The 27,876-nt window shown below is 44.2% G+C and overlaps 1 protein-coding gene across 3 annotated transcripts; it reads left to right on the forward strand.

Annotated features, from left to right (window-relative positions):
- Positions 1–423: 423 nt before the first annotated feature.
- Positions 424–12,652, forward strand: SLC25A28 (solute carrier family 25 member 28). Of its 3 annotated transcripts, none has more exons than XM_027860897.1 (4): positions 424–714; positions 8,754–8,982; positions 10,432–10,488; positions 11,813–12,652. In XM_027860897.1, the coding sequence occupies exons 1-4, from the start codon at positions 424–426 to the stop codon at positions 12,328–12,330; spliced, it is 1,095 nt and encodes a 364-aa protein (XP_027716698.1). In that variant the 3' UTR covers positions 12,331–12,652. The 3 variants fall into 3 exon arrangements, with proteins under 3 accessions (XP_027716698.1, XP_027716704.1, XP_027716702.1); XM_027860903.1 differs by lacking the exon at positions 424–714 and adding an exon at positions 3,058–3,137; XM_027860901.1 differs by lacking the exon at positions 424–714 and adding an exon at positions 7,741–7,941.
- The last annotated feature ends 15,224 nt before the right edge of the window (positions 12,653–27,876 follow it).

The following is a 27,876-nucleotide window of genomic DNA, read 5'->3' on the forward strand; positions in this document are numbered from 1 at the left end:
CGACCAAACCTCCTGGAGGCTTTAGCCTATCAGTGCTCAACGTGAAGTTCTCCCGCCCTCCAAAGGGGACAGGGGAGGGTCACTTGCGGAGAGGATCCAATCAATGGCTAATAAACAAGAAGCTCTGAAGATCAAAGGGGAAGGGGCGGATCCCAAACTCTAGCAACGCCTCAGGATGAAGGAGCGACGGGTAGATCCACCAATGGAACGTGCACAATTCCGGCACGCGAGGACGGGGGTGGGGCTATGAAGGCCGCTACGCCAATGGTTGACTGGGGGGCGTGTCCGCGGGGGCCAAGCGGGAGCCGGAGGCCCCGCACTCGCTGGGCCGCGGCTGGAGCGGACACGGCGGGGCTGGGGGGAGGTGGCTGCAGCGGCGGCGGTGGCGGCTGCAGGGGTGGGAGCCGCAGCTGGCCCGGGTGGATGGAGTTGGAGGGGCGGGGGGCCGGCGGCGTGGCGGGGGGGCCGACGACTGGGCCGGGGCGGAGCCCCGGGGAGTCGGCGCTGCTGGACGGATGGCTGCAGCGGGGCGTGGGCCGGGGGGCCGGCGGCGGGGAGGCCGGGGCCTGTAGGCCCCCGGTCCGGCAAGAGCCGGAGCCCAACCCGGACTACGAGGCGCTGCCCGCCGGAGCCACTGTCACCACCCACATGGTGGCCGGCGCCGTGGCCGGGATCCTGGAGCACTGCGTGATGTACCCCGTCGACTGTGTCAAGGTGAGACCCGGACCGGGATCCCCCACCAGCACCACCTGGTCCTGACCGGAATCTCGGGCCCGGGTCCGAGCCACCCTCCTGGCCGGGACCCGCCTCCGAGATCCGATTCGAACTGAGACCTGATGCAGGGACCTGATTCGAACTGGGGTTGACATCCGAACCGGGCCCAAGGCAGAGGTCCCATCCAAAATGAGGCCGTCGGTTAAAAGGCCCGTGGTCGGACCTGGGACCACCAAGTGGATGGGGAAGGAGGGAGGGAGGGGCAGCCGGAGGCGCGTGAGTAGGGGTGGGGGTGTCTCCTGGCTGCATGGCCAGGTGGTGGTGGTTGGGGGTCTTCGCAGTCACTGGGTGAGGAGGGGGTGTTTCCCGGTTATCGGATGTGCCCTGGGAGCTCTTTGCCATCTCTGCCATCCCAGAGTCTGGGACTTGGCAGCAGGAGAAACTCTTGGCCTGTCATGCTTCTACCTCCTGTAGGGACTGGGAATCAGAAATGCAGCCAGAATTCTGGGGTCCTTGGTGGCATAGTCTGAAGAGGAGGGTGTCCAGTGTCTTAATGCATTGAGCGTGATGTCCTGAACATGAAAATTGAGCTGGAAACAGGACATAGATGTGTGCACCCCCAACAGGGGAGGTGGGCAGGGCCTTAAACTGGTAATGAATTTCTGTGGCCACCTGCTACTGTCCAAAAGCAGGGGTGAAGATGAGGAGAAAATTAGTGTGTTTGAAGCATATTGATTGAGACAGCACCAGAATATCTGGTCTGATTCACTTGAAGGCAAAGTCAGCCCCAATCAGAACCAGCTCATTACAAAGCAGTCTGATTAATGAATCAGAAAGTTAGATCCCATGACAAAAGAGGCTATGGAAGCTAGCAGATTCCTACTATTTATTGGTTTGGCCGATGAAGCAGCTGTCAAGGTGATGAATAAAAGGAGGGCAGAATTGAAAGAAACAATAGCAGGTTGTGGAGGGAAGAGTTGTGATAACAAAACAGCAGTGTCCTGAGGCCCAACTACATCACGAAAGATCCGACAGTAGCTGACAGCTGACAAGCTCTCTTCCCTGTGAAGTATTCTTTTCCAAACAGGAAAATGTGATTTAGAGTACACTGTTCTTCTACTGAAGTGGAGAATTGTATCTTAAAAGTAACCTAGTTTTATGTCCTGGAGGATACATGGTAAACAGTCTTCTCCAGGGATCTCCTCTTGCTCCAGCAGTGTTTCATATTTTCATTTGTAATCTGGACAAAGAAATAGAGAACATGCTTGTTAAAGTTTTATGAATGACAGTGAATGGACAGGACTAGCTAGTGCTGGGGGAGGTGATATCAAGTGTGAAACAGAAGATACCGAATGTTACTTTGGTGGACAAGATTCTCTGCTAATTCTTACCTCTGTGAACTTGGGCAAGTTATGTAACCTGTCTGGGTATCAGTTTCCCCCTTTGTAAAATGAGAATGTTAGACTATATGATCACTTGAGGTTGCTTCCAGCTCAAAATCTGTGATCTCATGATGCTACAAATGTTAAAGATTCTATATAATCTCAATAAACTGGAGAAATAGAAATGAATGTGTTGAATATTGTCCTGGGAAACCTGGATGCTAGGCCCAGATCTAATCTATACTACTAACTAGCTGTGTGACTTTGAATGAGTACTTGCTGTCTTTATCTGTAAAGGATGAGATGCTCTCCAAAATCCCTTTCAACATTCTATGAGCCTAGGAAATTCAGGAGAGACAAGTAGCAAGTAGGGAACTACAGAAGGCAAGATCATATAAACACAGAGCAGATAAGGGTCCAGTTGAAAAAAGATTCAAACCCACAATGAAGTATATTTAGACTAAAGAAATCAGCAATTAAATTTGAGAAAGTTAGCGTGGTCCAACTGTAAAGTAATTGTACTATACTTAGACTGTTAGACTGTTTCATCTAGCTCAAGGTGCTATATACTTTAAGGAAAGTTTCAGGAAATTAAGAAACAAGCCAAGGAAGAGCAGTGAAAATCATTTTGTGATTCAGAAAATTACTAAAATGAGTAACTCTGAAATGAGATTAGTTTCTCACAAGCAGACCAAAACGCCTGCCTTCAAATGAGAGGTGTCACCTTGCAAGGCTAGTGCTGCCAGTTAATACTGCCATAGCTCAGAACAAACTCCTCCAAGAATAGCTGTCGGGTCCCTCTGTCCTTTGGAACACCCTCCTCAGTGCAAAATCTGGGAACTGAGAGGTTGTCCTAAGTCATTCAGAGGGAAGCCTGGTGACCATTGTAACTGTTTAGTCTGAGTAAGCCTATTTGTAGATGATAACAGTAATGGAGCTAGTTTTCTTGTGCAGCCCAGAAACCAACCCTGAAGACATCTACTAGACAGAAGTCCCTGAAAGCTTTAAGCAATGACAGCACCAGTTGAATAAGAGTATAAGGTAATTGCTGAAGGACAGCACTTGTTCAAATGGATTAATTCTTAAGTTAAAAAAAAAAAGTCTCACTACTTGATGATACTCTCATCTTGTTGGTTTAGAGAACAAAAGTCCTTGGGGAGGTTTTACTGTCTTCAAGTATACAAAGGCTATTTTAAGTAGAAACATTTTTTTTTCTTTCCCCTGGTGCTAGATCTTAAGTTACTGGAGAGAAGTAGGTTAAACATAGATAACATTTTGTGAGAGGAAGTTAGATCCTATTACACACATGGAAATGCAGTTCTCTTCCTTTCTCCTTGAAGCCTTCCCTGACAATTCTTGCAGCAGATACATTACAAATGGAAGGGGAAAAGCAGAAGGAGAAAAGCCCTCTGGCCACACATCCTCACCCCACAACGACAAAGGACATTCACAGCAACTCTGTAACTGAAAGTTGTCACTTCCTCTTAGCATCCAAACGTGCACAACCCTCAGATGCCTTATCAAGATCAGGCCAGCCTGAAATCTCCTTATGAGGGTCACGAACTAGAGATACCCAGCTTTGTGCCACAGCCACAGCAGGGCAGAACCAGAGCCAGACATACCACTTAGAGCCTGTAATCTAACAAACAGTTGAAGGGTGTGTGATTTGGGTGTAGGAGCCAAATGAGGAGGTTGAACTAGATGGCCTCCAAATCCCTTGAGCCTTTGGGCCTAAGAAGCACTGTTTCCCATTGGTGTACCTCCAAAACCAGTATACATTTGATCAGCAGGGTTCTACACGTTCATCCTAGTCCTGTAACCTCCTTAACATCATCTGAGGAAATGCTCACCCTACTTTCGAGAGTCCTAGGGAAAAGAACATTGGCTTGGAGTAAGAAGGCCTGAGTTCAAATCCCAGCTGTTCTCTGTAACCATGTACTTGTGGGGCCTTGGGCAGGTCACAACCTCCCTAGCCCTTAGTACTGGATGAAGTGACTTCTTCAATAGCATTCGTAGAGGTTGTTCATCAGCCTGCTGAGAATCAGCCTCAGTTGAGGTATGAACTCAACAAAAATGTTCTCCAAAGGCATGGGGAAAGACCTGTACAAAGATTAGATAGAAGAGGGGCAAGCAGTATAGTTTGATGGAAAGATAATGGATGTGGAATCCAAGAGCCCAAATCCTAGCTCTGTCACTTACTGTGACTTATATAATCATAGGCAAGTCACTTGTGCCCATGTGCCTACTCTCTGGGCGTCAGTTTCCTCCCCTGAACTACATCATCTCTAACGTTCTTCTAGCACTAAATCTATGATCTTAAGACCCATCCTGTCCAAATCCTGTGATTCTCTTATGATTGTGTTAACAGGTTAAGAAAGAAGAGACTAAAATCTTCCTTGTATATATTGAAAGTGATATAGTCATGTGCCTGGAGGCAGAAGGCTACAAGTTCCTCCCAACTCCAAATATAAATAATATATACTTAAAGTCCAAAGAATATGACTTTTTCCTCATTGTATTCTAGGCATTCAAAATTTTTACATATCTTATTAAGTCTAAAAAATACTTGTTCTTTTAACATAAGAACAAATCCAGAATTAGATATTTATTTAGTTAAATTCCATAGTCTGAAGATATCTAATGAAATTACTTCAAGTCATCATAAATATGATTGAACTCATTGTTTGGATCTATTCATTCTGAGATTAAGAGGCAGAGGAGGCAAATTGGAATCAGGAGAACCTGGGTTCAGATTCCACTCAGTAACTATCTGTGTGGCCATAAGCAAGTCACTTAATTTCTCTGAGGTCTGACTTTCTCATCTGTGAAGTAATTACATCACAGGGTTGCTGTGAGCCCTTAATGACATAACATGTAAAGCACTTTATAAATCTTAAAAATACTGTGTAAATATCAGCTACAGTGACGTCCTAGTTGGTGAGAATAAGGAAACTTCCTCTGAAGTGTTCACATGACTGAAATTCTTTCTTCATATTCCCATTGGGCTTGAATCAATGATCATATTTTATGTAACTAAAACTTTAAAGAATGAGAATTTAAATACATGTCATCATTTCAGGAGATTCGTTTGCTCCCACTAATGGGGCCCTACCTGGGTTATTGATAAGATACTGTGTGTGGTGGCTTTAAGTGCAGTAATAACCAAGTTTGTTTTCTTTAGAGGGGCCAGGAACCACTTTCACACTGAACTCGTCAAAGTTCTGTCAAAATCCTTGCTTGAAGATACTCCCTTCATTTTCATGAAAGCTTGGTCTTTTTTACCTACAAGCTTGCATAGCCACTTGTGTGCTATGCAAGTGAGCACCTCTCTCAAATTCTAAATGAGTCTTCTCACCAAGCGTCTACATTCATCAGAATGAGCCTTTTGAATGGGGTTTAGGTGTAGACTTAGAGTTATTGAAATAAATCAATTTACATATACTCTGATTTCTTTTCCTCTGTTTTGGTGGTAAGAATTCCTCAAAGATACATTCAAGCTAGATTACCCAAATACAGTGTTGACTCCAGCAAGAATCAATAAGAATTTTAGAAATCTCCCCCCTCTCCCCACCTCTGCCCAGAAGCTGCAGAGAGGCAATGTAATGGAAAGAGCACTGAATGTGGAGGCCAGATCTGGGTTCAAATCCTGCCTCTGTAGGCTAGGCACTTAACCTGTCTGACGCTTGGGTTCTTCATCTGTAAAATGAAAAGGCTAGACCTGATGAATCTCAAGTTCCATTCCAGCTCCAAATCTTATTATCCAGTGATCCAATGGCCACTTAATTCTATTGATTAACACAATTCTATATTTATTTTTGAGTCTCTGTCAGATTTTGATGATCTGTTGGGGTTGTTCTCCATCTTGTTCACCAGTAACCTTGTCCACTCAGTGCCAGTTAGCTGCTTAGGCTACTCATCTAAACAGTTCTTTTTCTGGGTGGTCTGAAAGATTAGTAAATATGTTTACTTATATTTTCCATGGAAAAGAACAATGGCTTACTGTGATGGTTAGGTCAGTATATATTTGTATAATCCCCTGGGATTCCACCCCTCTAGGTTTCAGCCATATCCATAGTGACTGTCCATTCGGAAAGGACTGCAGAGGAACGTGGATTGCTGAGCGCTCTCATTAGTGACCAGTTAATCTAGCCTCCCATGGACTCCAGTTGCTTACTCTGGTGATACAACTTTTGGATTACAGTGAACTTGCCCAAAGGGTCAGCTGTTTAGATTCAACTGAGTCCAGTGATTTGAAGAGTAGGGAAAGGGAGCTAGATTTTAAAATGTTGCAGCTTTAAACAGAGTACCATATTCAGGCACAATTTGACTCATTGATAAATGTGCCTGGTACCTTCTGAATCTGGGTTGCCACAGTTATGCAATAAAAGGATGTGTTATGTTGATCCCAGGTCCATGTGATATTTCAAGTTTTCAAGTCAACACCACAAACATTTATTCAGTGACTTCTGTGTGTTGGGCCCTGAGAGGAACAGAAGATGCTGGAGATAGGGTTCCTGGCCTCCAGGCATTTACTTGGAACACACAGATGAACAGACAGTGGTTTGGGTTGCAGAATGCTCTTCAGAGGAGTACCTGCCAAGAGGATATTGTGGTCTGCAAGGGTTTTTCAAGTAAGATTAACTTCTTAACTTACATTAATATTTGCCCATGGACCACATAGGAGGATTCTTACCAATGATGAATGGCATTTTCTACCACATTTTTGGTTCAGTGATGGCACACATGAGAACTATTGGGGTTCTCGTTTTCCAGGGCTTATTCTGCCTCCTGAGACCACTTTGGCATTTGGCCAGTTTGGTAACAGAAACTTCAGTGCCACATCGTTGCACAAAACCCCAGGATGTGAGAGCTAGGAAGGATCTGAGAGACTGTCTAGTCCAACCTATACACCACAGGAATCCCAGCACTAACACACTCAACAAGGGATCAGTCAGCTTCTACTTGAAAGACTTCAAGGAAGGAGAATATACTCCCTTCTTAAAGAAGGCAGCCCCTTCTTCTTTTGGACAGCTGTCGTTGTTAGGGGAAGTTTTTCCTGACGTCAGGCCTGAGGCAGCCTTTCTGGCAACTTTTCCCCATTGCTCCTGATTCTATCTTCTGGGGCCAGACAGATTAAGTGGAATCCCTCCCCCACACAACAGTCCTTCAGATGATTGAAGACAGTTGTCATGGCCTCCCTGAGGCTTCTTTAGGCCAAATGTGACCAGTTTCTGCAACTGATCCTCATGTGACATGCACCTAAGGCTCTTTACCATCGTGGTTGCCCTCCTCTGGAGGGTCTCCAGCTTATACATGTCCTTCAACTGTGGCTACTAGAACTAAATTAATAATCTGGCTGATAGAGGCCTAGAGTACAGTGGGACCATCACCTCCCTCTTCCTGGAAGCTCACCCTCTTTTAATGCAGCCTGAGATCACATCATCTTTTTGTTTCCCACATCACAATACTGGCTCATTGAGCTTACAGTCCACTAGAACCCCCAGATCTTTTTCAGAACAACTGCTTTTTAAACACACCTCTCCTAAATTGTACTGGTGAAGGTGATTTTTTTATACTCGAGGATAAGGCTTTACATTTATCCCTTTTTCATCTTGGTAGATCCAGTCCAATGCTCCAGCCTGTCAAGATCCTTTTGAACCTTGACTCTGTCTAGCCATCTCTCTCAGCTTTGTGTGATCTGAAAATGTGATGAGCATGCCATCTATGTCGTTGATAAAAATGTTCAACAGGGCCACACACAGATCCCTTGGGTACTCTACTGGAGACCTCCTGCCACACTGCCATTGAACCATTAACTCCTCTTTGAATCCAGTCATCCAACCAGGTCTGAATTTAATTCTAGTCTAATCCATATTTCCCCATCTTCTCCACAAGAATGATATGAGATACTTTACTGTCTAGAATTGATTTCCAAGTAAATCTAAACCACTTTTAGAGTTTCAGGAAAGCATGGTTTCCAAGTAGACCATAGTCCTATGTGTCTTTTGTCCTTCTATAAAACAAAGTAGGAATTCCCTCTCTGTTAAGGCAGTCCCTTGGAAACCAAATCTCCAGCATGAGCCTATCATTCCAACCACAGAGAATCTAAGGCATCTTGCTGCTTGTCAAAACTTTTAGCCATTCTCTCATTAGATGGCATAATGTGTGGGCAGGAACTAGGCACTAGATAAGTATTGGTCAAATTGAATTGGAAACCTATTTTGTAGAAGAGCTCTCAGATAACTTGAGTTTATTTGGATATTAAGTATCTAATTCATGGAGGTTGGAGGAAACTTCCCTCTCTGAATTACAGGGAGCCTCTTTGCTCTTGCGTGTATAATTCATTTTGAGATTCCCCTAAAGGACACTTCTATAAATCTAGAGCTGTACTGTTCTCAAGGGGAGTAATGGTGTTCCACTCTCTGGTTCAGAGCTGGCTAGAGTAAGAGGGGACATGGGGCTCTGAAAGACCTTTTGTTTTGGAGAAAATTGGAGCCAGAAGTCAGGTATCACTCCCGAAGATCAGTAGTGATGGGCATGGCATGACTTCATGTGGAAGGCCCTCCCATTTACCCAGAACCTTTGTGTTTGTTGGGGTCGGGGGAGGATGCCTAGCTCTCTGACATCATTAATGTCACTTTTCTTCTGTGGTTTCAGACCCGGATGCAGAGCCTACAGCCAGACCCAGCTGCTCGATATCGCAATGTATTGGAGGCCCTGTGGAGGATTGTTCGAACCGAAGGCCTATGGAGACCCATGCGGGGGCTGAACATCACTGCAACCGGTGCCGGGCCTGCCCATGCCCTGTATTTTGCCTGCTATGAAAAGTTAAAAAAGACATTGAGTGATGTAATCCATCCTGGGGGCAATAGCCATATTGCCAATGGTATTGATCCTTCCTGTGCTGCAACCTCACCCCACCCCCAACCTATTCTTTGGTCTTTTTGCTGCTCTCAACATTTAACTGCTTCAAAACATTTTTGAAGTGAAGCTTTGGGCAAGATTAGGCCAGATTAGAAGGGAAGCACCAGCAAACCTTGAATTTCCTCATATGTTCTTAAAAAAACCCATTGGCTTCAACAGCACTCCTAGTATTCCTTCCTCTTCCTTGCACCCCATGTTCTTTTCTCATGGAGTCAAGAGTTTCTAGTGCCATGCTGATTGGGGACACCCATGGAATGACCTGTCTCCACATCATTCCTTAGATAGGCACTTGTCATATCTCATGGGCAGGGTTACTTGTGGTATAGGAAGCAAGCACTTAGCACAGTGCCTGGCACAGAGTAGGTCCTCGATAGATATCTGTTGACTGTGACTAAAAAGTAGGAGGCACTCCCTAGTAGATATTCAGAGGAGCAGAAAGGCTAGAGGTTAAATGTCCTGAACAATGAGATGAATCTTCAACAAGTTTTTGGAATAGGTGTGGAAACAGTTTATAAGACAGATAGTAAAAGGCATGCAAGTTATATGTAAACAGGGACTTTGGGGCATGAAGAAAACGAGGCAGGTTAGGCTGTAGCTTTAGCGTATGCCCAAATTCAAGAGTTGATTGTGGTATGTGCTAGGGAGCTTGTGGTTTGAGGGGTGAAGGAGAGGTGCAGGCAGGAAGATCTTTAAAGAGGAGGGTCAGGAAGCTATAAGGTGAGTCCCTTGCTCTGTGAAGTCAGGGTGGCCCTGTAAGGTCACATCCCTGTGTGACTCACCCCCTACCTCTCCCCTTGTTCAGACAAACCAGCTCTTGGGTAGCTCATGTGGCTACTGCCTCAGAGGCTGATTCCATTCTAAAAAGGTCTTTTCTGGGCACACCTTTGGGTAATATTCATTGACTCTTCCTGGGCCTCTTGACAGAGATTTGGCAATGCCAGGAAGTTTCCTTCCCATTGTGTATAGCCGCTGACTTATATTGGCTTGTCTTCGTTTTAAGTTGGTGGGATCATCCATCTCTAGATTTTAACAGCTGTTGACTTTTGATTTCTTGCCTTGGTATAGTCTCAGTTTCCCTTTTTTCACCTCCATTCAGCACACTGGATGACTTTTGGGACACAGCGATTGATGTCTGGTGGGTCCTACTTCATCCTAGGATCTCAGTAATAACAGCTCAAAGTGATACGTAGATATATGTATAGATAGTTCTCTTTAAAGTTTGCAGAACACTTTGTTATTACCCTCATTTTCCAGACAAGGAAATGAGGACCAGAAAGGATAAGTGAATTGCCCAGGCCACAAAGTTAGTAAGAGTCAGAGGTGGGGTTTGAAACCAGGTCCTGACTCCCACTCCAGCACTCTGCTCGCCGTCTCCTGGCCTCACATGTGGAAGTTATTTTCTTATTTACAGGTGCAGCAGGGTGTGTAGCAACATTACTCCATGACGCGGCCATGAATCCAGCAGAAGGTAACAATTTTCCCACCTTTCTCCCTGAATAGGGAGTTGGTCTCTGCTCTTCTGGACTCCCTTGGCTTCTTGAGGGGAAGAGAGCTGGTGGGATCTCAGTCTTCCACACCCTTATTGCACCTTGGGTCCTTCATGTTCTCTGCTTGGTGGGGCAGTCCCCGTGGGCAGTAACGATGTGTTTCCCTGCATCACTGGGGCAGGAGTGGGAGGGGGTGGATGTTCGACAGGAAAAGTGCTGGGTTTTGTAGAGCCTACTTATGGTCCATCTGTGGGGCGCAGACCCAGGTTTGAGCATCCTTGGTTTCTTCAAATGGGAAGTAAAGATGAAGTCTGGATTCCTTTTCTTAGAGGAATATGCTTAACCCTTCAGTCAGAGGGTCAGTAGAGAACAGAAGCAGCCATATAACTAGAAATAAATGGGGCTTGTCTGTGGCACAGTTGGGTTTACCTCGTATTGCTATAGGTCCTTACTTGCTTGGGCCAAGGCCAGGTGGAGGGAATCTGCAGAGCTCAGCAGCTTTGATGAAAGGTCAGAAGCCATGCAGACACACGTAGCTCCCTCAGCATTCTCTCCCTGGTTAGGGGGAGGTGCTCTGATATCAGAGTTAAATTCTCTGGCTAACTGCTCTTTTCCTTTTGGTACCAGCGTTCCTTCATGCAGCTTCTCCAGGAGGGAAGCAGTCTCTGTATTCAGAGTTAGCCGCTCTTGTATCTGGAGAAGGGATTGGGAATGTTAGGTCTGTGTTTATTATTATTATTGTTGCCAATAATAATAATATCTTATGTAGCACTTAATTATTACAAAGCTCTTTACTTCCTGTCTGCCATTGATCCTTACAACAGTCCTCTGAGGTAGGTAGTTCAGTAGTAACCCCATTTTGCAGCTGAGAAAACTGAGGCTCCGAGGCTGTGACATCCCCAAGCTAGTAAGAGACGGAGCTCGGTCCTGAGGCCAGGTTCAGTGATCCTCCACAGCTAAGCCTTTGTTGCCTCTGGGACCGTGCTTCCCCCACATTTCTAGCTCGGATGTGGGGAAGTGTTAGAGAGAACGAGAGTAGGTGTAAGTAAGCCACAAGGTGGCTTAGTCTTCAGAGGTGAAGAAAGTCTATGAACATTAAGGATGTTTTAATTGGCTTATAAGTATTTGTAAGACATTCTGAATGAAGGATCTGTCGTGTCCTCATTCTCCACTCTCAATCTCTCTTTACAGAATTCGTAGCTTATCTATCTCTGTTTTTCTTCTCTTTCATTGGCTGATCTGCTGGCTTGGGAATCTGAACCTGGACACCACCACTCTCCTCCCTTCTTCTTTGGCCATCACCAGTGGTCAAACAGAGGATGCAGATGTACAACTCACCATACCATCGGGTGACAGACTGTGTTCGGGCAGTGTGGCAGAACGAAGGGGCTGGAGCCTTTTACCGCAGCTACACCACCCAGTTAACCATGAATGTCCCTTTCCAAGCCATTCACTTCATGACCTACGAATTCCTGCAAGAGCACTTTAACCCACACAGACAGTACGACCCCAGCTCCCATGTCATCTCTGGGGCCTGTGCAGGAGCCGTAGCTGCTGCCCTCACTACCCCTTTGGACGTTTGCAAAACACTGCTCAACACCCAGGAATCCTTGGCTTTGAACTCAAATATTAGTGGACATATCACAGGCATGGCTAGTGCCTTCAGGACGGTGTACCAAGTAGGCGGGGTGACCGCCTACTTCCGAGGAGTGCAGGCCAGAGTCATTTACCAGATCCCCTCCACGGCCATTGCGTGGTCCGTGTACGAGTTCTTCAAATACCTAATCACCAAACACCAGGAGGAGCGAAGAGCTGGGAAATGAGGCAGCATCATCCCAGGGCTGGGTACTGCCCTGCTCCTTTTGCCCTGTCACCAGCTCCGATTCATGCTGGAGGGGAGGTGGAAAAGGCTTTTCTGAGGATGTGGGTGTCATCACCAATGCCACTTCTTGCCAGTACCTGTTGCAGCTCTCTTGCCTTTCCTTTCCTGGCAGAGCTTCCCCCAAGGAAGGGCAGTGCCGCACATAGCAGCACAACATCCACAGCTCATTCATCGTCCTTGGCCAGGTGTCCCGCTCCAGATTATAGAGTGAAAAGTCGAGCTCCTTCTCCTGGTTCCGAATAAAGAGGCTTCTTTAAATTAAATGGTTTCATTGGGTTTGTCTTACAAAACAAGGAAGTAAAAAGCTGCTGGCCACCTTTGCTTCCATCCCAAGCAATGAGTTAAAGGGGCCTGGAATTTTCCTAGCGTTCTGTTCTTCCTCCTTGGGTTGTCTTTGGTTTGGAGGGGAGAACTTAGGATGTTAAGACAGCTATGGCTCTGGGGGCAGTTGTCAGAGTGCCCAACCGCACTGGTGGGCACTCAGGCCCCACCACTTGTCTTTCTTCCCTGAAGGAATAGTGCCACACTGGAGAGCTCCTGGGGCTTGTCTGGGCTGATTTGTAGCTCTTCACACCACCTGCAATAAAAGTTTCATTTTGTCTGTATCTCATTTTAGGGTATTTTCAAGATCTTATGTTTTACAATAAAACTTGGAAGGCCTCTGGGAAAGAGTTCTACGATGCCAGGGGTTTTGTGTATTTACATTCACATTGTGCTTTTACATGGTGCACAGACTGTGAGGAGCTGAACTTTTTACTTCAGATAATACCTAAGTGCCATTAGGTAGTTCCTCAGTTCTTTGGTTTATGCTGACCTGAATGCTTGGTAAAGCAAATTAAGTATTGGACCTGCCTTCGGGAGGCCTGCTATACTGGATGTGGGAAAATCTAGGAGCCAAACTCTTGGCCCCAGGGCTCAGTTCTTTCAAATTCACAGTATTCGGCCCTGTCAACTAGGAAAAAGGGTTTTCAGCCTATTGTGACTCACTCTGATGGACAGAGATGGAAAGTGACTTGACCTATTTGTCCTAAGACAGCATTCTTTTGGTTTCCTTTCCAAAGCTTATTTTAAGCCATGTCCTCCCCTCAAATTTAAGAAGTGAGAAGGGAAAAGAAGATGGTAAAAATTCTGAGTAGTGGCTACAGGAGTTTTATTTATGTGTTGACAAGAATATGGTGCTAGAGACCTGTGAGGTGCCTCCTGAGGATTTGCCATGGGGATGATGCCAAGGGAGCACCAGGTGCCTAGTCCCAAGGGGCTATGTGGAAAAGAGCATATGATCAAATGGGAAAATGGAAAAGAATGGGATTCTTTGTTTTAGAGAAGGGCATTTTAACCTTTTTTTGAGCCATGGACTCCTTTGGCGGCCTAGTAAAACCTATGGACCCCTTCTTAGAATATTGTCTTTAAATGCATAAAAAGATACAACTAAAAAGGAAGCCAATACTATTAAAAGGCAGTTATCAGTTAAGTTCATGGGTCCCTGTTCTAGAGGGATTCAAAAAAATAGAGACTTATACTGTACCTAGTACCTAATGTGAGTTTTAAAAGTGTGATTATAGAGGGATTGTGGAGGTAGAATTAGCAAAACTTGGAACCTGGTTGGACAAGGAAGACTGAGGAATTATGCATGACAAGTTTGAAAACCTAGGTACTGGCATTGACAAATTGGCTAGTTAGGAAGAGGATGAGTTTGGGGAGATCATAGTATCTTAGATTTTTAGCTGGAAAGGACCAACCTTCTTATTTTACAGTGAAGGAAACTAATGGGCAGAGAGATTAAGTGATCCACCCAGGGTCACACACAGTAAGTTTAAGGCAGGATTTTAATACAGGTCTTCCCAACTCCAAGTCTGATGCCCTATTGTGTACACCATGCTACCTTTGCTAATGAGTCTAATCATATTCTACCTTGGTCAGACAAAATATGAAGTACTATGTTCAAATGCTTTTTAAAATGGATTTGTTTAAACTTTTTGTTATTTTGAACTTGCCAAACATCAAGAAACATGAGCATTTCTATATACACAGGAGAAAAGAAAAAGGATTGTACCTAAAACCGTGAATCTCTATTATGAACAGCTTATTTAAATATATGTATACATATATATATATGAGTTTTATTTATTTAAGACAACATCTTAGTTTCAACAAGCAAAAAAAAAAAAAAGTCACAGAACTCTTTTCCAAGGTTCGGAAGTGACCCTGTATTTCAGTTGTTCAGGGATACTTGCATTAGAGTTTTGGACAGGAAACTAGTGCTTTTGGGCCCATTCACTACAGTGCCTATGTCCAGAATATGATGGTGTTGCAAAGGGTAAGGCAGCATGGAATAATGGTGTAGAAAGCCTCAGTATCGAGAAGAGCTGAGTTCAAGTGCCACTTCTGGGCTGAGTGACCTGGGCAAGTTATTTAACCTTTCAGAGCTCTAAGCAAATCTCTTTTTCAGAACAGTTGTCTATTTCTATTGCTGAAAGAGTTTTCTGAGTTTCCTTACTGGGGTGTTGTCTACACTAATGAAATTCCATGTCTGGGCCCACAGCCTCCCCAACCCTCTACCCACCTGCCCCTCCCCATCCCCCAAAAGAAGGGTGCATGAAGGTGAATTATTATTGTTGGTAGTATTTTTAAAGGTGAACAACAACCTCAGAGCAAAATTTGATTCTGGCCTAGCACTGGGATATAGGTTTACCTCGACCAGAAGTATCTTGTTAGCTCTGAGTTGTCCCCAGAGCTGAGCTTTTCCTGGGAAGTCATATTAATCATGGAACTGCTTGGGTACCCAAATCAGTCAGCAGATATCTTGTGAGTGCCTCTCCATAACCAAGATCTTGCAGTGGAGAATCTAAGATAAGAATGAGTCACGGTTCATGCTCCTGGGAAAGCTTTCAGTCTGAGGAGTAGACCAGACCAACATACATTAAAGTATTGCAGAACAATACAAGACTAAATAATGAAGGATTTAGAGGAGAGGTGAAGAGAAGGTGGACTAATTAGAAAAGATCTCATGGCAGGATTTTAGCTGGGACTTGAAGGATGAATAAGATTTGGAGAGGCAGAGAGGAAGAAAGGCCCAAGGGAGAAAGATTAGGGAGGGACGTTCATAAAGAGAATGGTGGGAATAAAGGTATGGAGGCTAGAATTAATATGTTCTCCTCAGGGAACCAGCCTAATCATCTCAAACGGTCCTTGTTGGGAAGTTGTGGGTAAGTGTAGCTACAGAGAATTTCAGATTGATTACAGAAACAGAATCTTAGTGTTAAAAATACCTTAGAGCTCATTGGCATCTACTTCCCTCCCAAGGCAAGAATCCCTTCTGTAACATTGCTGAAAGGCAGCTAGGTAGTGCAGTGGGTAGAGCGCTGGATTTGGAGTCAGGAAGGCCTGAGTTCATATCCAGCCTCAGAAACTTCCTAGCTGTGTGGCCCTGGGCAAGTCCCTGCCACTGGAGCAGGAAATGCCAAACCACTCTGGTATCTTTGCCAAGAAAACCCCATGGTCAGAGGTCCACAGGGTCATGAAGAGTTGAAATGACTGAGCAACATTACTGAAAGATAGTCATTCAGCCTCTGTTTACACTTCTATGATGGAGAGATCTGTGTCTTCTAGTGACCACCTACCATTATTACGAAGTTATTTCTAATATTGGGCCAAAATCTGCTTCCCTGTAACTTGTACCAATTGTTCCCAGTTTTATCCTCTTGAGTCACACAATAAGTATACTCTCTCTTCCACATGACAGCCCTTCAAATATAGTGTTTGAAGACAGCTATCATATTATCGTAGGGTGGGGCCAGATTATGAAGAGACTTGAAAGCTAGGGCAGAGTAGTTTAGACTTGACTTGGTCATTAAGCAGCTATTGTAGTTTCTTGAGCAAGGAGTGACATGATGAAAGTATTTGGGAAAGGTTAATTGGGGAGCGTGATACCAAGATGGATCAGAATGGAAGAAACTGAAGGCAGAGACTTTGGCTAGGGCTCTGTTGCAATAATTCAAGAGAGAAGATTCCAAAAAGACTTTGAAGGAAGAATTAACAGGATTTGGTGATGGATTAGTTTTATTTAGGGATTTAATCCCAGTCAGTGGGATTGCCTCATTTTATTATTTACTTGTTTAATCTGGGTATCGTCTTCAACTCAATTAAGAACAAGAACTGTCTCCTACTTCTCATATTTTCCCCTCCAGCGGCTAATTCAGTACTTTGTACATATGTTCAATAAAGATTTGCTGGATGACAAATCAACACAGGGTGTGAGGGAGGTGGGGGGTGTGAGGGAGGTGGAAAAGTCAAAGGGGACTTTGAGATTTCTAAGCTGAATGGTGGGAAGGATCACAGCGCCATTGACAACAGTGAGGAAGTTACAAAGGGAGGCCAGTTTCTAGGACAAGATGATGCATTTGTGAATAGCCACACTGAGTTTGAGATAGAAATAGGGCATTTGAGTGTATATATGAGACTCAAAAATAGGTGAAAGGTTAGGGCTAGAGAGAAGTTTGTAGGATCATTTACGCAGAAGTAATCATGGAGGCAAAAAAAAAAAAAAAGAGGTAGGGGCTCTCTGAAGAAAGCGTATAGAGAAAGGCAAGGGACCAGAGGGAGAATCTTAGAAGATGCCCATAATCACAGGGCCCGGCAGGAGGGGGAGAAACCAATATAGGAGACTGGAGGATTGCAGAGTGAGTATCTGCCCTCAGAATGGTCACTCCTTGAAGACATCTAGCCCACTACAAATTGATAGGAAGCCAAACCTCTTGAGGTTATAAGCTTTTCAGAGTTGGCCTAGAACCAAACCAAATCCCAGAGTTGTGGGCCACTGACACTTTTACTGTGGCACTTGAATCCAAATGAACCAACAATCAACCCTATCAGTATACCCCCATGGAAGAAGGATATCTGATTTACCACTCACTAAGAGTGGTAATCTCTTGATATGCAAAGGCTGCTCCCCACTCCCAGGCTCTGGAAAACTGAGCAATTATATCTGAATAAAGAAACTGGTGAGTCACTGAGGGTTTTCCCCTCGCAGCCAACAGCTGAAAGCTCTAGCTGGGTGTGGGACAAGGCAGGAGCCCTGCCCTTAATATCTCTGACATGATTCTTCATTTCAGAGGTAAGCTTCATCTCTGGGTGATGCCTGCCCCTGTAATGGTTCCAAGCCAGGCTAAATGGATTAACAATGAAGGCCTCTCCAACCTTGGGCGACCCTTACCTATGTACCAAGTGACGTCATTAGTGCTGTTGGAGAGATAACAAGAAAAAAACATGGAGGCTGGTAAATGGACACAAAATGAATAGAAAGCACAAATCAACAGACAAGCATGTGCAAAATAACATTATATGGATGAACCATGTGTATGAATGCTGAGGAGCAACCGGTTAGTGAAACTAAACAGGGGAGTGACTAGGGATTGAAGTAGGTAAAGGAAGGATGGATGCAGACTGGTGGAAAGAAAGAAGGGGAGGAGAAGGGAAGGCTGTGGTAACAATGGGGTGATCCAAATGAAGAAACGGGAACAAGCTGTACTCAAAGAATGTCAACAAAGTAAGGGAAACTCTTGGTAAAACTAAGGAGGGGACGATGCATTGTGAAGGCTAGACTGAGTTTGCGTTTTATGGAATGGATTCTTCTGCAGGGGTGTAAAATCATGGAAAAAATTCAGGAAGATTCTCCTAACAGCTGTTGGGAGGCTAGGGCCATTTTCCAGGTGAGGTGTTATCCTGGCTGGTAGCAGAGTGATGGAAGTGGGAGGTGAAGGCAAGAAGAATGACAGAGATATTGCAGACGTAAAATCAATGGGACTTGGCGACAGATTAGATACAAGAATTAAGGAAGAGGGAAGAGTCGGATAAAACACAAGGTCTTTTAATACAGGAAACTGGATGAAGGGTGTCAGTGACAGAAATAATGAAATCACAAGAAGCAGGTTCAGGGGCCACAGGGAGAGGTAATCTTGGTTTGAGACATGGTGAGTTTGGGGTGCCATTAAGACACTCAGGTTGAACTACTCTGATGGCAGCTGGAAGTGTGGATCTGGAGCCCTAGAGAAGCAAATTTGGGGATCCTCCATGAAAAAGTGAGAGTTGAAGCTATTGAGTAGATGATGTATTTAGGGGCAAAGGAAAAGTAAGTAAGAAAGGCAAGTAAGGAACCTTGGGGAACGTTCCTTAATGGATCAGAAAGAGGATTAGAGAAAGAGAAAAGTGGTCAGAGAGGTAGGAAGAGAACCAGGGAAATATATTGTCTTAGAAGCCAAGGAAAATAACTATGAATGTGAATGGGATGAACTCTCCCATAATCCTACAATCTGTTGTTTACAAGAAACACATTTGAAGCAGAGGGGTATACGCAGAGTAAAGGTAAAAGGTTGGAGCAGAATATATTATGCCTCAGCTGAAGTAAAAAAAACAAAAAACAAAAAAACCAGGGGTAGCAATCCTGATCTCAGACAAAGAAAAAGCAAAAACAGAAGCCAAGGAGGAAGAATATCCAGAAAGAAGAGATGGTCAACAGAGAAGAAGGAGAACGAGGGCCAAAAATAGGCCACCGGATATGACAACTAGGTGACCTGTGAGCAGTTTCAGTAGGGATGGGGGAAGCAGCCAGATTGCAAGGGTTTGAGGGCAGTGAGGCAGTATAGGCATTGAGCATGAACAACTTATTCCAGAATTTTGGTAGTAAATGGGAGGAAAGCTATGTCATGGCAACTGAGTGAGGAAAAAGTCAAGGGGAAGCTTTTTTAGGGTTAGGGAGCATCTTTATAAGCAGATGGGAAAGAACCAGTAGAGCAGAAGAAGAAGGAAGATGCTTGAGAAAGTAGGGTCGATTGCTAGAGTAAGGTCCTGGAGGAAGCAAGAAGGGATTGGATTGGTCTCAGCAATGTATAGGGATTCTTCTTCCTCCGAGAGAGCAGGAAGAAAGAATAGGTGTCAATACTGAGAAGTTTTGAGGCATGAAGAAGAGGGGAGGGAGTTCCCATTAGGAAAGGGCAAAAGTGAGATATACATCGCAGGAAAAATCAGTGAGTCTTGGTGACTTGGTATAACTGGAGGGAAGAAGAAAAGGAAGGCATCAAAAGTGACTAGAGACAGTTTAAAGACTTAACACCTAGAATAATGCTGGTGTCATTGATAAGAATGGAGAAGATGAGCAAGGCAGCCCATTGAAAAGAAAAGGTAAGTTGGGAAAATGTTGAATTTGAGCTAAGCACAAGGTATCAGGCAAAGAGGTTGGAGATGCGCTGAAGATGGTAGGAAATATGAGTCTCATAGGTCTAGAATTCACATGAGAAGTCCAGACCTAGGGATATAGATTTGGGGGTCATCACCAAGAAGGTTATGGCTCTCATTGTGAAATGAATTCTACAATTCATTGTGGGGGAAGAATTACAGAGTTAATTAGATCTCAAAGACCATACTTAGCATGGGCCGGCAGGCTCACAGGTGTGATTAAACCAGAGCGAGAAGATGAGAAGTGATAAATTCCATCTGCCATCTTTTCAAAAAAGTACATAAACTGGGCTCCCTTTGAGTGCAGAAAATAATGTATGCCAAAGTCCATGATGGTCAGAGGATAAATATTCTTTCAAGTCCCAGGAGGAAATATGTAATTTAGATTTGGAGAAATTCATCTAGTCCAACTGCTTCATTTTAAAAATGAGGAAATTGAAGTAAGAGGCTAAGTTCCTTGACCAGGAACAAGTAAGATCATTCACTTAGAGCTGAGAAGGTAGATCTGTTTCCTGCTTGGCTGCTCTCTAGTTAGAGACAATGCTGCAAGGGGAGAGGATTAAGTCAATAAACACTTATTAAGCATCTACTTTAGCGGGTACAGTGGATAGAGTGCTGGGACAGAAATCAGGAAGACTCATCTTTATGAGTTCAAATCCAGCCTGATACTTATTACTTAACTAGCTGTGTGACTCTGGGCAAGTCACTCAACCCTGTTTGCTTTCATTTCTTCATCTATAAAATGAGCTGGAGAAGGAAATGGCAAACCACTCCAGTTATCTTTGCCAAGAAAAACCAAGATGGGTTCACAAAGAGTTAGACACGACTAAAGCGAATGAACACCGACATGCAAAGAACCATACAGAGAGACTTCAGCCCTTCATCCTGGCCTATGGACTGTGAATATAAGTCTCCGTTCTGGGGCAGCTAGGTGGTGCAGTGGATAGAACACCAGCCCTGACGTCAGGAGGACCTGAGTTCAAATCCGGCCTCAGACCAAACACTTGACACTTACTAGCTGTGTGACCCTGGGCAAGTCACTTAACCCCAATTGCCTAAAAAAATAAAAAAAATAAGTCTCTGTTCTTTGCCCTTTTGCATTTGTTGATTCTTGTTTAGATAAATGAGATTGAAGGTGGTTATGACCTTGTGAGGTCTGAAAGGTCAGAGAAAGTGAGCCATCGGAGCTGAGTCCAGGAGCTGGAGTCTATTCTAGGATGTGCCAGGAGCCAGACTGTGAGGGGTAAAGTCCTGCTGTAGCAGAGATGAAGACTCATCCACCCATCAGCCATGCCACATTTGGAAGTAAACCTGGTGGGATGAATGTTATGTAGACTGCTTTAAGTCTAAGCCCAGAGACCAAGATGGAATAAGAGAGAGCAGGCCCGCAGGCACTAGCCGGGAAAGGTTGGTTCTTCTGTTCTTGCTATATTTTTTTTCAGTTGGTTGAGGAGGCATTGAAAGGCCTCGGAGGTATCCAGTCCAAACTTTTCATTTTCATTTAAACAGAGGCTCGAAGATATAAAAGTGCTTTGCCCAAGACCACACAGGTAGTAAATAGCATAATACCCAGGTCCTCCTGACTCCAAAGTCCAATGTTCTTTCCACTGAGCTACAATGCAGCTAGTGAAGATCCAGTCATAATTACTCATTTCTACAGCATTCTAAGATTTACAAAGCCCCTTCTTTACAACAACCCTGCAAGGCTGGACTATTAGTGTTAGCCTCATTTTATCAATACAGAAACTGAGGTTCAGAGAGGTTGCGACTTGCCCACAATCACACAGCAATTCAGTAGCAGAGCTGAGGCTTGCACATGGACTCCTACCTTCAAGTTTGCTTTTCTCTTCCCTACACCATCTTGCCTTTCTATCCAGGATAAGAAGTTATTCATGCTTGCAATAGTAAAGAAGGAGTTTTAGCTTGGCATCTTTGAAAATGGCCAATGGAGGGGCACAGTGGATAGAGCTCTGGCCCTGGAGTTAGGAGGACCTGAGTTCAAATTCTGCCTCCAACATTTATAGCTGTATCACCCTGGGCAAGTCATTGAACCCCAATTGCCTAAAAAAAAAGAAAAGAAAAGAAAATGGCCAGTAGAATGTGGAGACCTGAAAAAGTTCTCCAGAGGGATTCCTAGTTGTACATGGGACCAAGCAGCAAAGAGATGGTAGAATCTTAATTTGAGTGAGGGTAAATAAGTCAGCAGTGCTAGGACTGTAAACACTGATCAAATGGACACTGAGTGTTGAAGGTGAGTGAATAAAGAGGGAGAAGTCAACCAATGTGGGGAGTCCCCTTCCAGTAGGAAATTCACTGAAGGGATTAGGTAACAAAATAAAACAACAAAAAAAAGGTAAGGAGCAGAGCCAGCACAGAAGGCAGGGCTTCGGTGTGAATGACTCAGTCTGTCTGAACTTAGTTTATTGTCATTACAAGCTCAATTACAGAAAAAGGTAAACTAAGCACAATCTTCTCTGGCTTTAGGGCCAATCTCCCTACTAGAATGTGCATGCGCATGTGAATCCAGGGACTCCAAAGATCCAGGGACTGCCAGCATGGGCCCAGTTGAAATATTCCTGCTGGCTCTTACTAGGGTTCAGAAGAACTATTTGTGAGCCCTCGGGCAAGATTTGAACACTGGGTTCTACTGGCCCTCTCCCCTTCCCACCACCACTTTACTGTCTTCAGATGGCTCCCTGTGCCACTTGTGACTTGATGTATCACAAAATAAATGCCTATGTGCCACAAGGAACAAGATTTTCTGACATATATATATATATGTATGTATATATATATGGACACACACACACATATATACACACACACATATATTACATATATATGTATATGTATATATAATTTTAAAAAGCATAATAAAAGAGTGACTTGTGGCCTCTGGGTACTGTGGACCCAAAGCCTGCCTTACTTGCCTGCCTCCAATGCTGAAAGCTCCCCCCTACCTCTCTTCTGAATCACCAGCTTCCTCTGATTTCTAGTTGTCTTAAAGACTTACAGCTTTAGGAAATGAATAAATGGAAATACAATGAACTTTTTGGCCCTGCACCATGAAGTGAATTTTGGTTCTGGAGCAGAGGGTGTCCAAAGAATCAATCCATCCAGAGTCAGAGCACTAGCCACAGATCTCCATGGCAAGAAAAATGAAAAGAAGTATAATTAGAGCTGGGCTCTGCCTTCACTTCCCCTCATCTCTCCTTGGCTGCTTTATCTGGTGGAGTTAGTGGGTTGACTCATGTCCATGCTTTGTCCTGAGGGAGAACTAGGAGTGGAGGTATCTAATTCACTCACTCCCTCATCCGCCCCCACTCTAGGATGAGTCTATTCCCTCCCTTCCCCCTCTCTTTGCACCCCTGCCAAGCTCCAGCACTTGCTTGCATTAGCCATGTAAGCAAGCCCTTTTGCAAACTCAAAATCACTAGTTAAATTTGACTTGACTTGAATTGTTGTTGTTGAGTCCTTTCAGTCATGTCTGACTCTTTGTGACCCCATTTGGGGTTTTCTTTCCAAAGATATTGAAGCGGTTTGTCATTTTCTTTTCCAGCTCATTTTATAGATGTGGAAACTGAGGCAAACAGGGCTAAATGATTTTTGCCCAGGGTCACACAGCTAGTAAGTGTCTGAGCCTGGATTTGAACTCATGAAGATGGGTCTTCCTGACTCCAGGCCTGGCATTTTGTTCACTGCATCATCTAGTTACCGCTTGAATTCAGTAGGAAAAGAGAAAATCATTGCCTTCACGTAGCCTTGGTTCAGGGGCCGGGTGAGGGGCATAAAGTGGCTATGGAAGGGCTGCATGCAGTTTAGCTGCAACCGGGTGCACCTATCAGCCTTCTAAAGCCCAGACCAGTTGCTTCTAGTATTGGCCTCTTGTCTTCCCTTGTAGAAGAGTAAAGGGCCATGTGGATGAAAGGGAAGGAGTCAACGGCCACCTGAATGAAGGAGAAAGCACCGTCAGAGGTCTCACTGCTCTTCTTCCAACTGAAATACTCCTGAGTTGAACAAGGAAAATTGGTGAGGACCAGAACTGCCCGGCTTAAGAGACCATGACTTTGGGGAGGAGGAAGGAAAGGGGCCAGTGATCTTCCCTTGGTATCTTTTGTAAATGTAATACAGTGCTTTTGAAACCTTAAAAAACAGCATGGTGAATTTTTCCTTCAATTCCACTTTCTATAACCAATCTTGGCAAGATCATTTAAACGTTTAGTAGTCAAATTTCTAACATTGGTCATTCAGTCACTCAGATATTTAATGAGTGGCCATACGATGTAAGGCATGGAAACAGGTGCTGTGGAGAGCACTGTTTAAGACACAGTCCCTGACTTCAAGGAACTTATAACCTAGTGTGGAAGATAAGACATCTAAAGGAATGACTGCAATACAAGGAGGGGCAGCTAGGTAGTGAAATGGATAGAGCATGGGGACTTGGAATCAGGAAGACTCATCTTCCAGACTTCAAATCAAGCCTCAGATGTTTACTACTGCCCAGTGTGACCCTGGGCAAGTCACTTAACCCTGACTGCCTCAGTTTCCTCATCTATAAAATAAGCTGGAGGAGAAAATGGTAAACCACTCTAGTATCTTTGCCAAGAAAACCCCAAAACAGAGTCATGAAGAGTCAGTTTGGTTACTCTTAACCTGGTTTAGCCTTCCTGCCAAGACGGTTTTACCAGGGTATGGCTGGTGTACATGCTATAGCTTTTTAGAGCCACAGGTGAGAGTTGCGTGCCAGGTGGACACCAAAGCCCTGGTCCACAGGTCCTCATACCAGAGGTATGATCCTGGGGAAGTCACTTAACCTTGAACAGCCTCAGTTTCCTTATCTGGAAAATGGGGAGAATCATACAGGGTAATTGTGAGCTCAAGGTCCTTATCCCCTCTGTGGTGTGAGTGGTATTTCTCTCCCTACAACAGACTTATATACAAGGCCTGAGCACCCTCTCAGATGTATCCCTTCTCATCGCCATACCCACCCTAACCCACCACTCCACCATGCTGAAAGCCAGCAACAATGGTAAGTAGTTGAGTCCAGCTGGAGCACAGGACTCATGAAAGGGGCTGAAGAACTTGTGGGAGACTGTGAAGTTTCGTGATGCCATCATTTGAATCTCCAGTTGCTTAAGAAAAAGAGGTCCATGACTGAGTCTCTTGTTAAGCCCAAATAGACTGAATCATTCAGCCTGGAACCTGACCCTTGAACACCCAGACCTGCCCAGTCTTAGCAGGGAAATTGGTTCTTAGGAGACAAAATGTAATGGTGGAAAAAATGGGGTAAAAAATTCTAACCCCCAAAGCCCAGTTGCTTAATTACTGATTTCCCCCTTTCTCCCTTTCCCGAAAGAAAACCCTACAAATAAAGCAAAGAACAGTCATCTTACTTCCTGCTTCTTCCTCCCAGAAAGGCTTTAAAATAAAGAACAGGTTTTACAAAAAGAGAACCGGAGACAAGGTGGTCTGCCCGCCCCCTCCAACTCACCTTGACTTGGATTTCAACAATTTGTGCAGTATGCTTTGCTGGATCCATTCCATGCAGACATGAGAATACTCCAGATTTGCTCCCGAATCCTGCCCACTGGTGATATGACCATCAATTGTTCTGGGATCAGCAGTTACACAGACACAGACAGACATAGACACAGACACAGACACAGACACACACACACACACACACACACACACACACACACACACACATTCACACACTCCCTACCCCCAACATTATATCTATCTTGACAATCAATAAGATTTGAGAAATAATAATAGCTAATATTTATATAGTGCTTTGAGGTTTACCAAGCATTTTACACTTATTTTTCCTCTTTTGATTATCACAACAAGCTTGGAAGTTGGATGTTATTATTTTCATCCCCATTAAAAAAAAATAGATAAGGAAACTGAGGCAGAGAGAGGTTAAGTGATTTGCCCAGGCTCACATAACTAGTAAGTGTCTGAGGTAGGATTTGAACTTGGGCCTCCCTGATTCAAAGTCTAGCATGCTGTTCCCTATAGAGGCATCAAGCTGGCTTCCCCCTACATGTATTGAGGCTACATAACTTCCAAGTGTGGCCAAAACCAGATGAAAATATAATTGAGAAATGTTTAGCAAAATAAATAAAAATACAATACAACATACATAATGTTAATTTGTGGTTTTCTAAGTTCATGTGCAGCATACAGAGATCTGTTTCTATATATACCACCTTGCTGCCTCAAGGAACACTGAGGGTTCCAGTTCAGGTTCTTCTACTTGGGAGATTAAAGTAGGATAATGATGATGATGATGATGATGATTTTATATATAAGTATACATAACTTTAAGTTTTGCAAAGTACATTACAGATTCAATCTCATTTTATCCTCACAACAACCCTAAGAGGTAAATGCTATTTTTATTCCCATTTTTCAAATGGGGAAAACTGAGGCAGACGGATTTAAGCATATCCAGGATCAAACAGCTAGTAAGTATCTGAGGTCAGATCTGAACTCAGAGGCCTACACTCTATCCACTGTACCCTCTAGTTATGATATTTACAGGATGCTATAAAATCACTAACATTTTATGAAACACTATAGTTTCCTTTATAAGATAAATTTGCGGTTGGTAACTGTGATAAACACAGTTGCCGCACGTGTGGACTGGATAGATATCTGATCTGGGATTGTCTGACTTTAACGCAAAGGGAGGATTTTGTGGAGAGTAGGAAGAGGTCCATTAGGGACAGCCAGCAGCCTAGTCGGGGAGGGGCATGCTGAATCCAGAACCCCAGTGGCTAGGAATCTCTCTTTCATTCTCTTATCTCCATATCTGGATTATATTTTTATTTTATTATTTATATTTATTTATTTTATTCATGTATTTTATATAACATAAATACATATTACATGTTAATATTACATTTTTATTATAGAGTTATATTTATCTACCACAAGGAAATATCTGTAGTCTAGCAGTATGATCAAGGGTTTGGAATAAAAGTTCCTTTTCTTGAGCAATCTCGAGTGAAGGGTAACAGTTTAGCAGACACAAAATGGCATGAGCTCAGAGGTCTCTCCCCCAATCAGGAGTCATATTTCCCTCCATGTAGGCAGAATTATGGGGCTTTCCCTCAGGAAAACAACCCCGGGCTCAGGCAGAACTAGGGTTACACCTATAATACCCATTTCAATTAAAGCCTCTAAACTTACCAGAGGTTCCCACTTACTCAATTACTCAGCTTAGCGCTTAGGGGAGTCAAATAATAGAACACAAAAGGACCTTAGAACCGGACCACTTGCCTCATTTTGTTGCTGTTTGTCCTTTGTTCTAGAAGAGGACCTTAACATCAGGAAGGTGATGCCATGACATGCAAGTGAATTGGATTTAAGCGAGGGAGGGCTGTGCAAAGTCATCAGCCTCACTTTATCCTCCAAAGCCATCTGGGTCCAGTGGCCAGATATAGATCAGGATGACTGGAGATGGCTCCAGATGCAGGGGGAGGGGACCCTCATTTTACCTGGTCAGTAATTGGGGCCCAGAATGGTTAAATAATTTGCCTAAAGTCACATAGCAAATCAATATTAGAGTCTGTACTAAAATCCTGGATTCCTGATTGTTAATCCAATGCCCTTTCCCTAACCCCATGGTGCCTCTAACCAAAGTCCCCTGAAGGGTCAGATAATAACATTGGTGGCTTTCTGAAAAACTGACCTTTCGTTCTAGGCCTCTTTGGGGTCTTAGGGTCGACACCACAGGGTCACAGATCTAGAACCAGAAAGGACTTGAAGCTAGGAGGGCATCACTTTATGTCTCACCTCGAGGGCTTGTTAGCTGTGTGACCTTGGGCAAATCACTTACTCTCTCTGAGCTTCATTTTCCTCACCTGTAAAATTAATGAGTTGACCTAGATGACCTCTAACATCCCTTCCAGCTCATAGTCTATGACTCTATTATTCAAATTCAAGAATACTGTTTATAGGGCTAGGTGGCGCAGTGGATAGAGCACCGGCCCTGGAGTCAGGAGGACCTGAGTTCAAATTCGGCCTCAGACACATAATGCTCACCAGCTGTGTGACCCTGGGCAAGTCACTTAACCCCAATTGCCTCACCAAAAACAAACAAAAAAGAATACTGTTTATTGTCTGTGTGACCCTGCAAGTCATGAGCTAGCAGAGGCCATTTAGTCCAACTTTGATTTTACAGATGGAGAAACTGAGGCCAAGGGTGGTTAAGTGCCTCCACTAAGGTCATATACAGTAGAAAGTC

The sequence above is a fragment of the Vombatus ursinus genome, unplaced genomic scaffold, assembly GCF_900497805.2.
Source record: "Vombatus ursinus unplaced genomic scaffold, bare-nosed wombat genome assembly UNPS02000749.1, whole genome shotgun sequence".
NCBI classification, from domain to species: Eukaryota; Metazoa; Chordata; class Mammalia; order Diprotodontia; family Vombatidae; genus Vombatus; species Vombatus ursinus.

What these genes read in the sequence shown, in the direction of transcription:
- SLC25A28 (XM_027860897.1), top strand. Translation starts at nt 424, where the DNA reads ATGGAGTTGGAGGGGCGGGGGGCCGGCGGCGTGGCGGGGGGGCCGACG. An exon ending in ACCCCGTCGACTGTGTCAAG is followed by an intron (nt 715 to 8,753) that starts GTGAGACCCGGA and finishes CTGTGGTTTCAG; the next exon opens with ACCCGGATGCAGAGCCTACA. An exon ending in GGCCATGAATCCAGCAGAAG is followed by an intron (nt 10,489 to 11,812) that starts GTAACAATTTTC and finishes GGCCATCACCAG; the next exon opens with TGGTCAAACAGAGGATGCAG.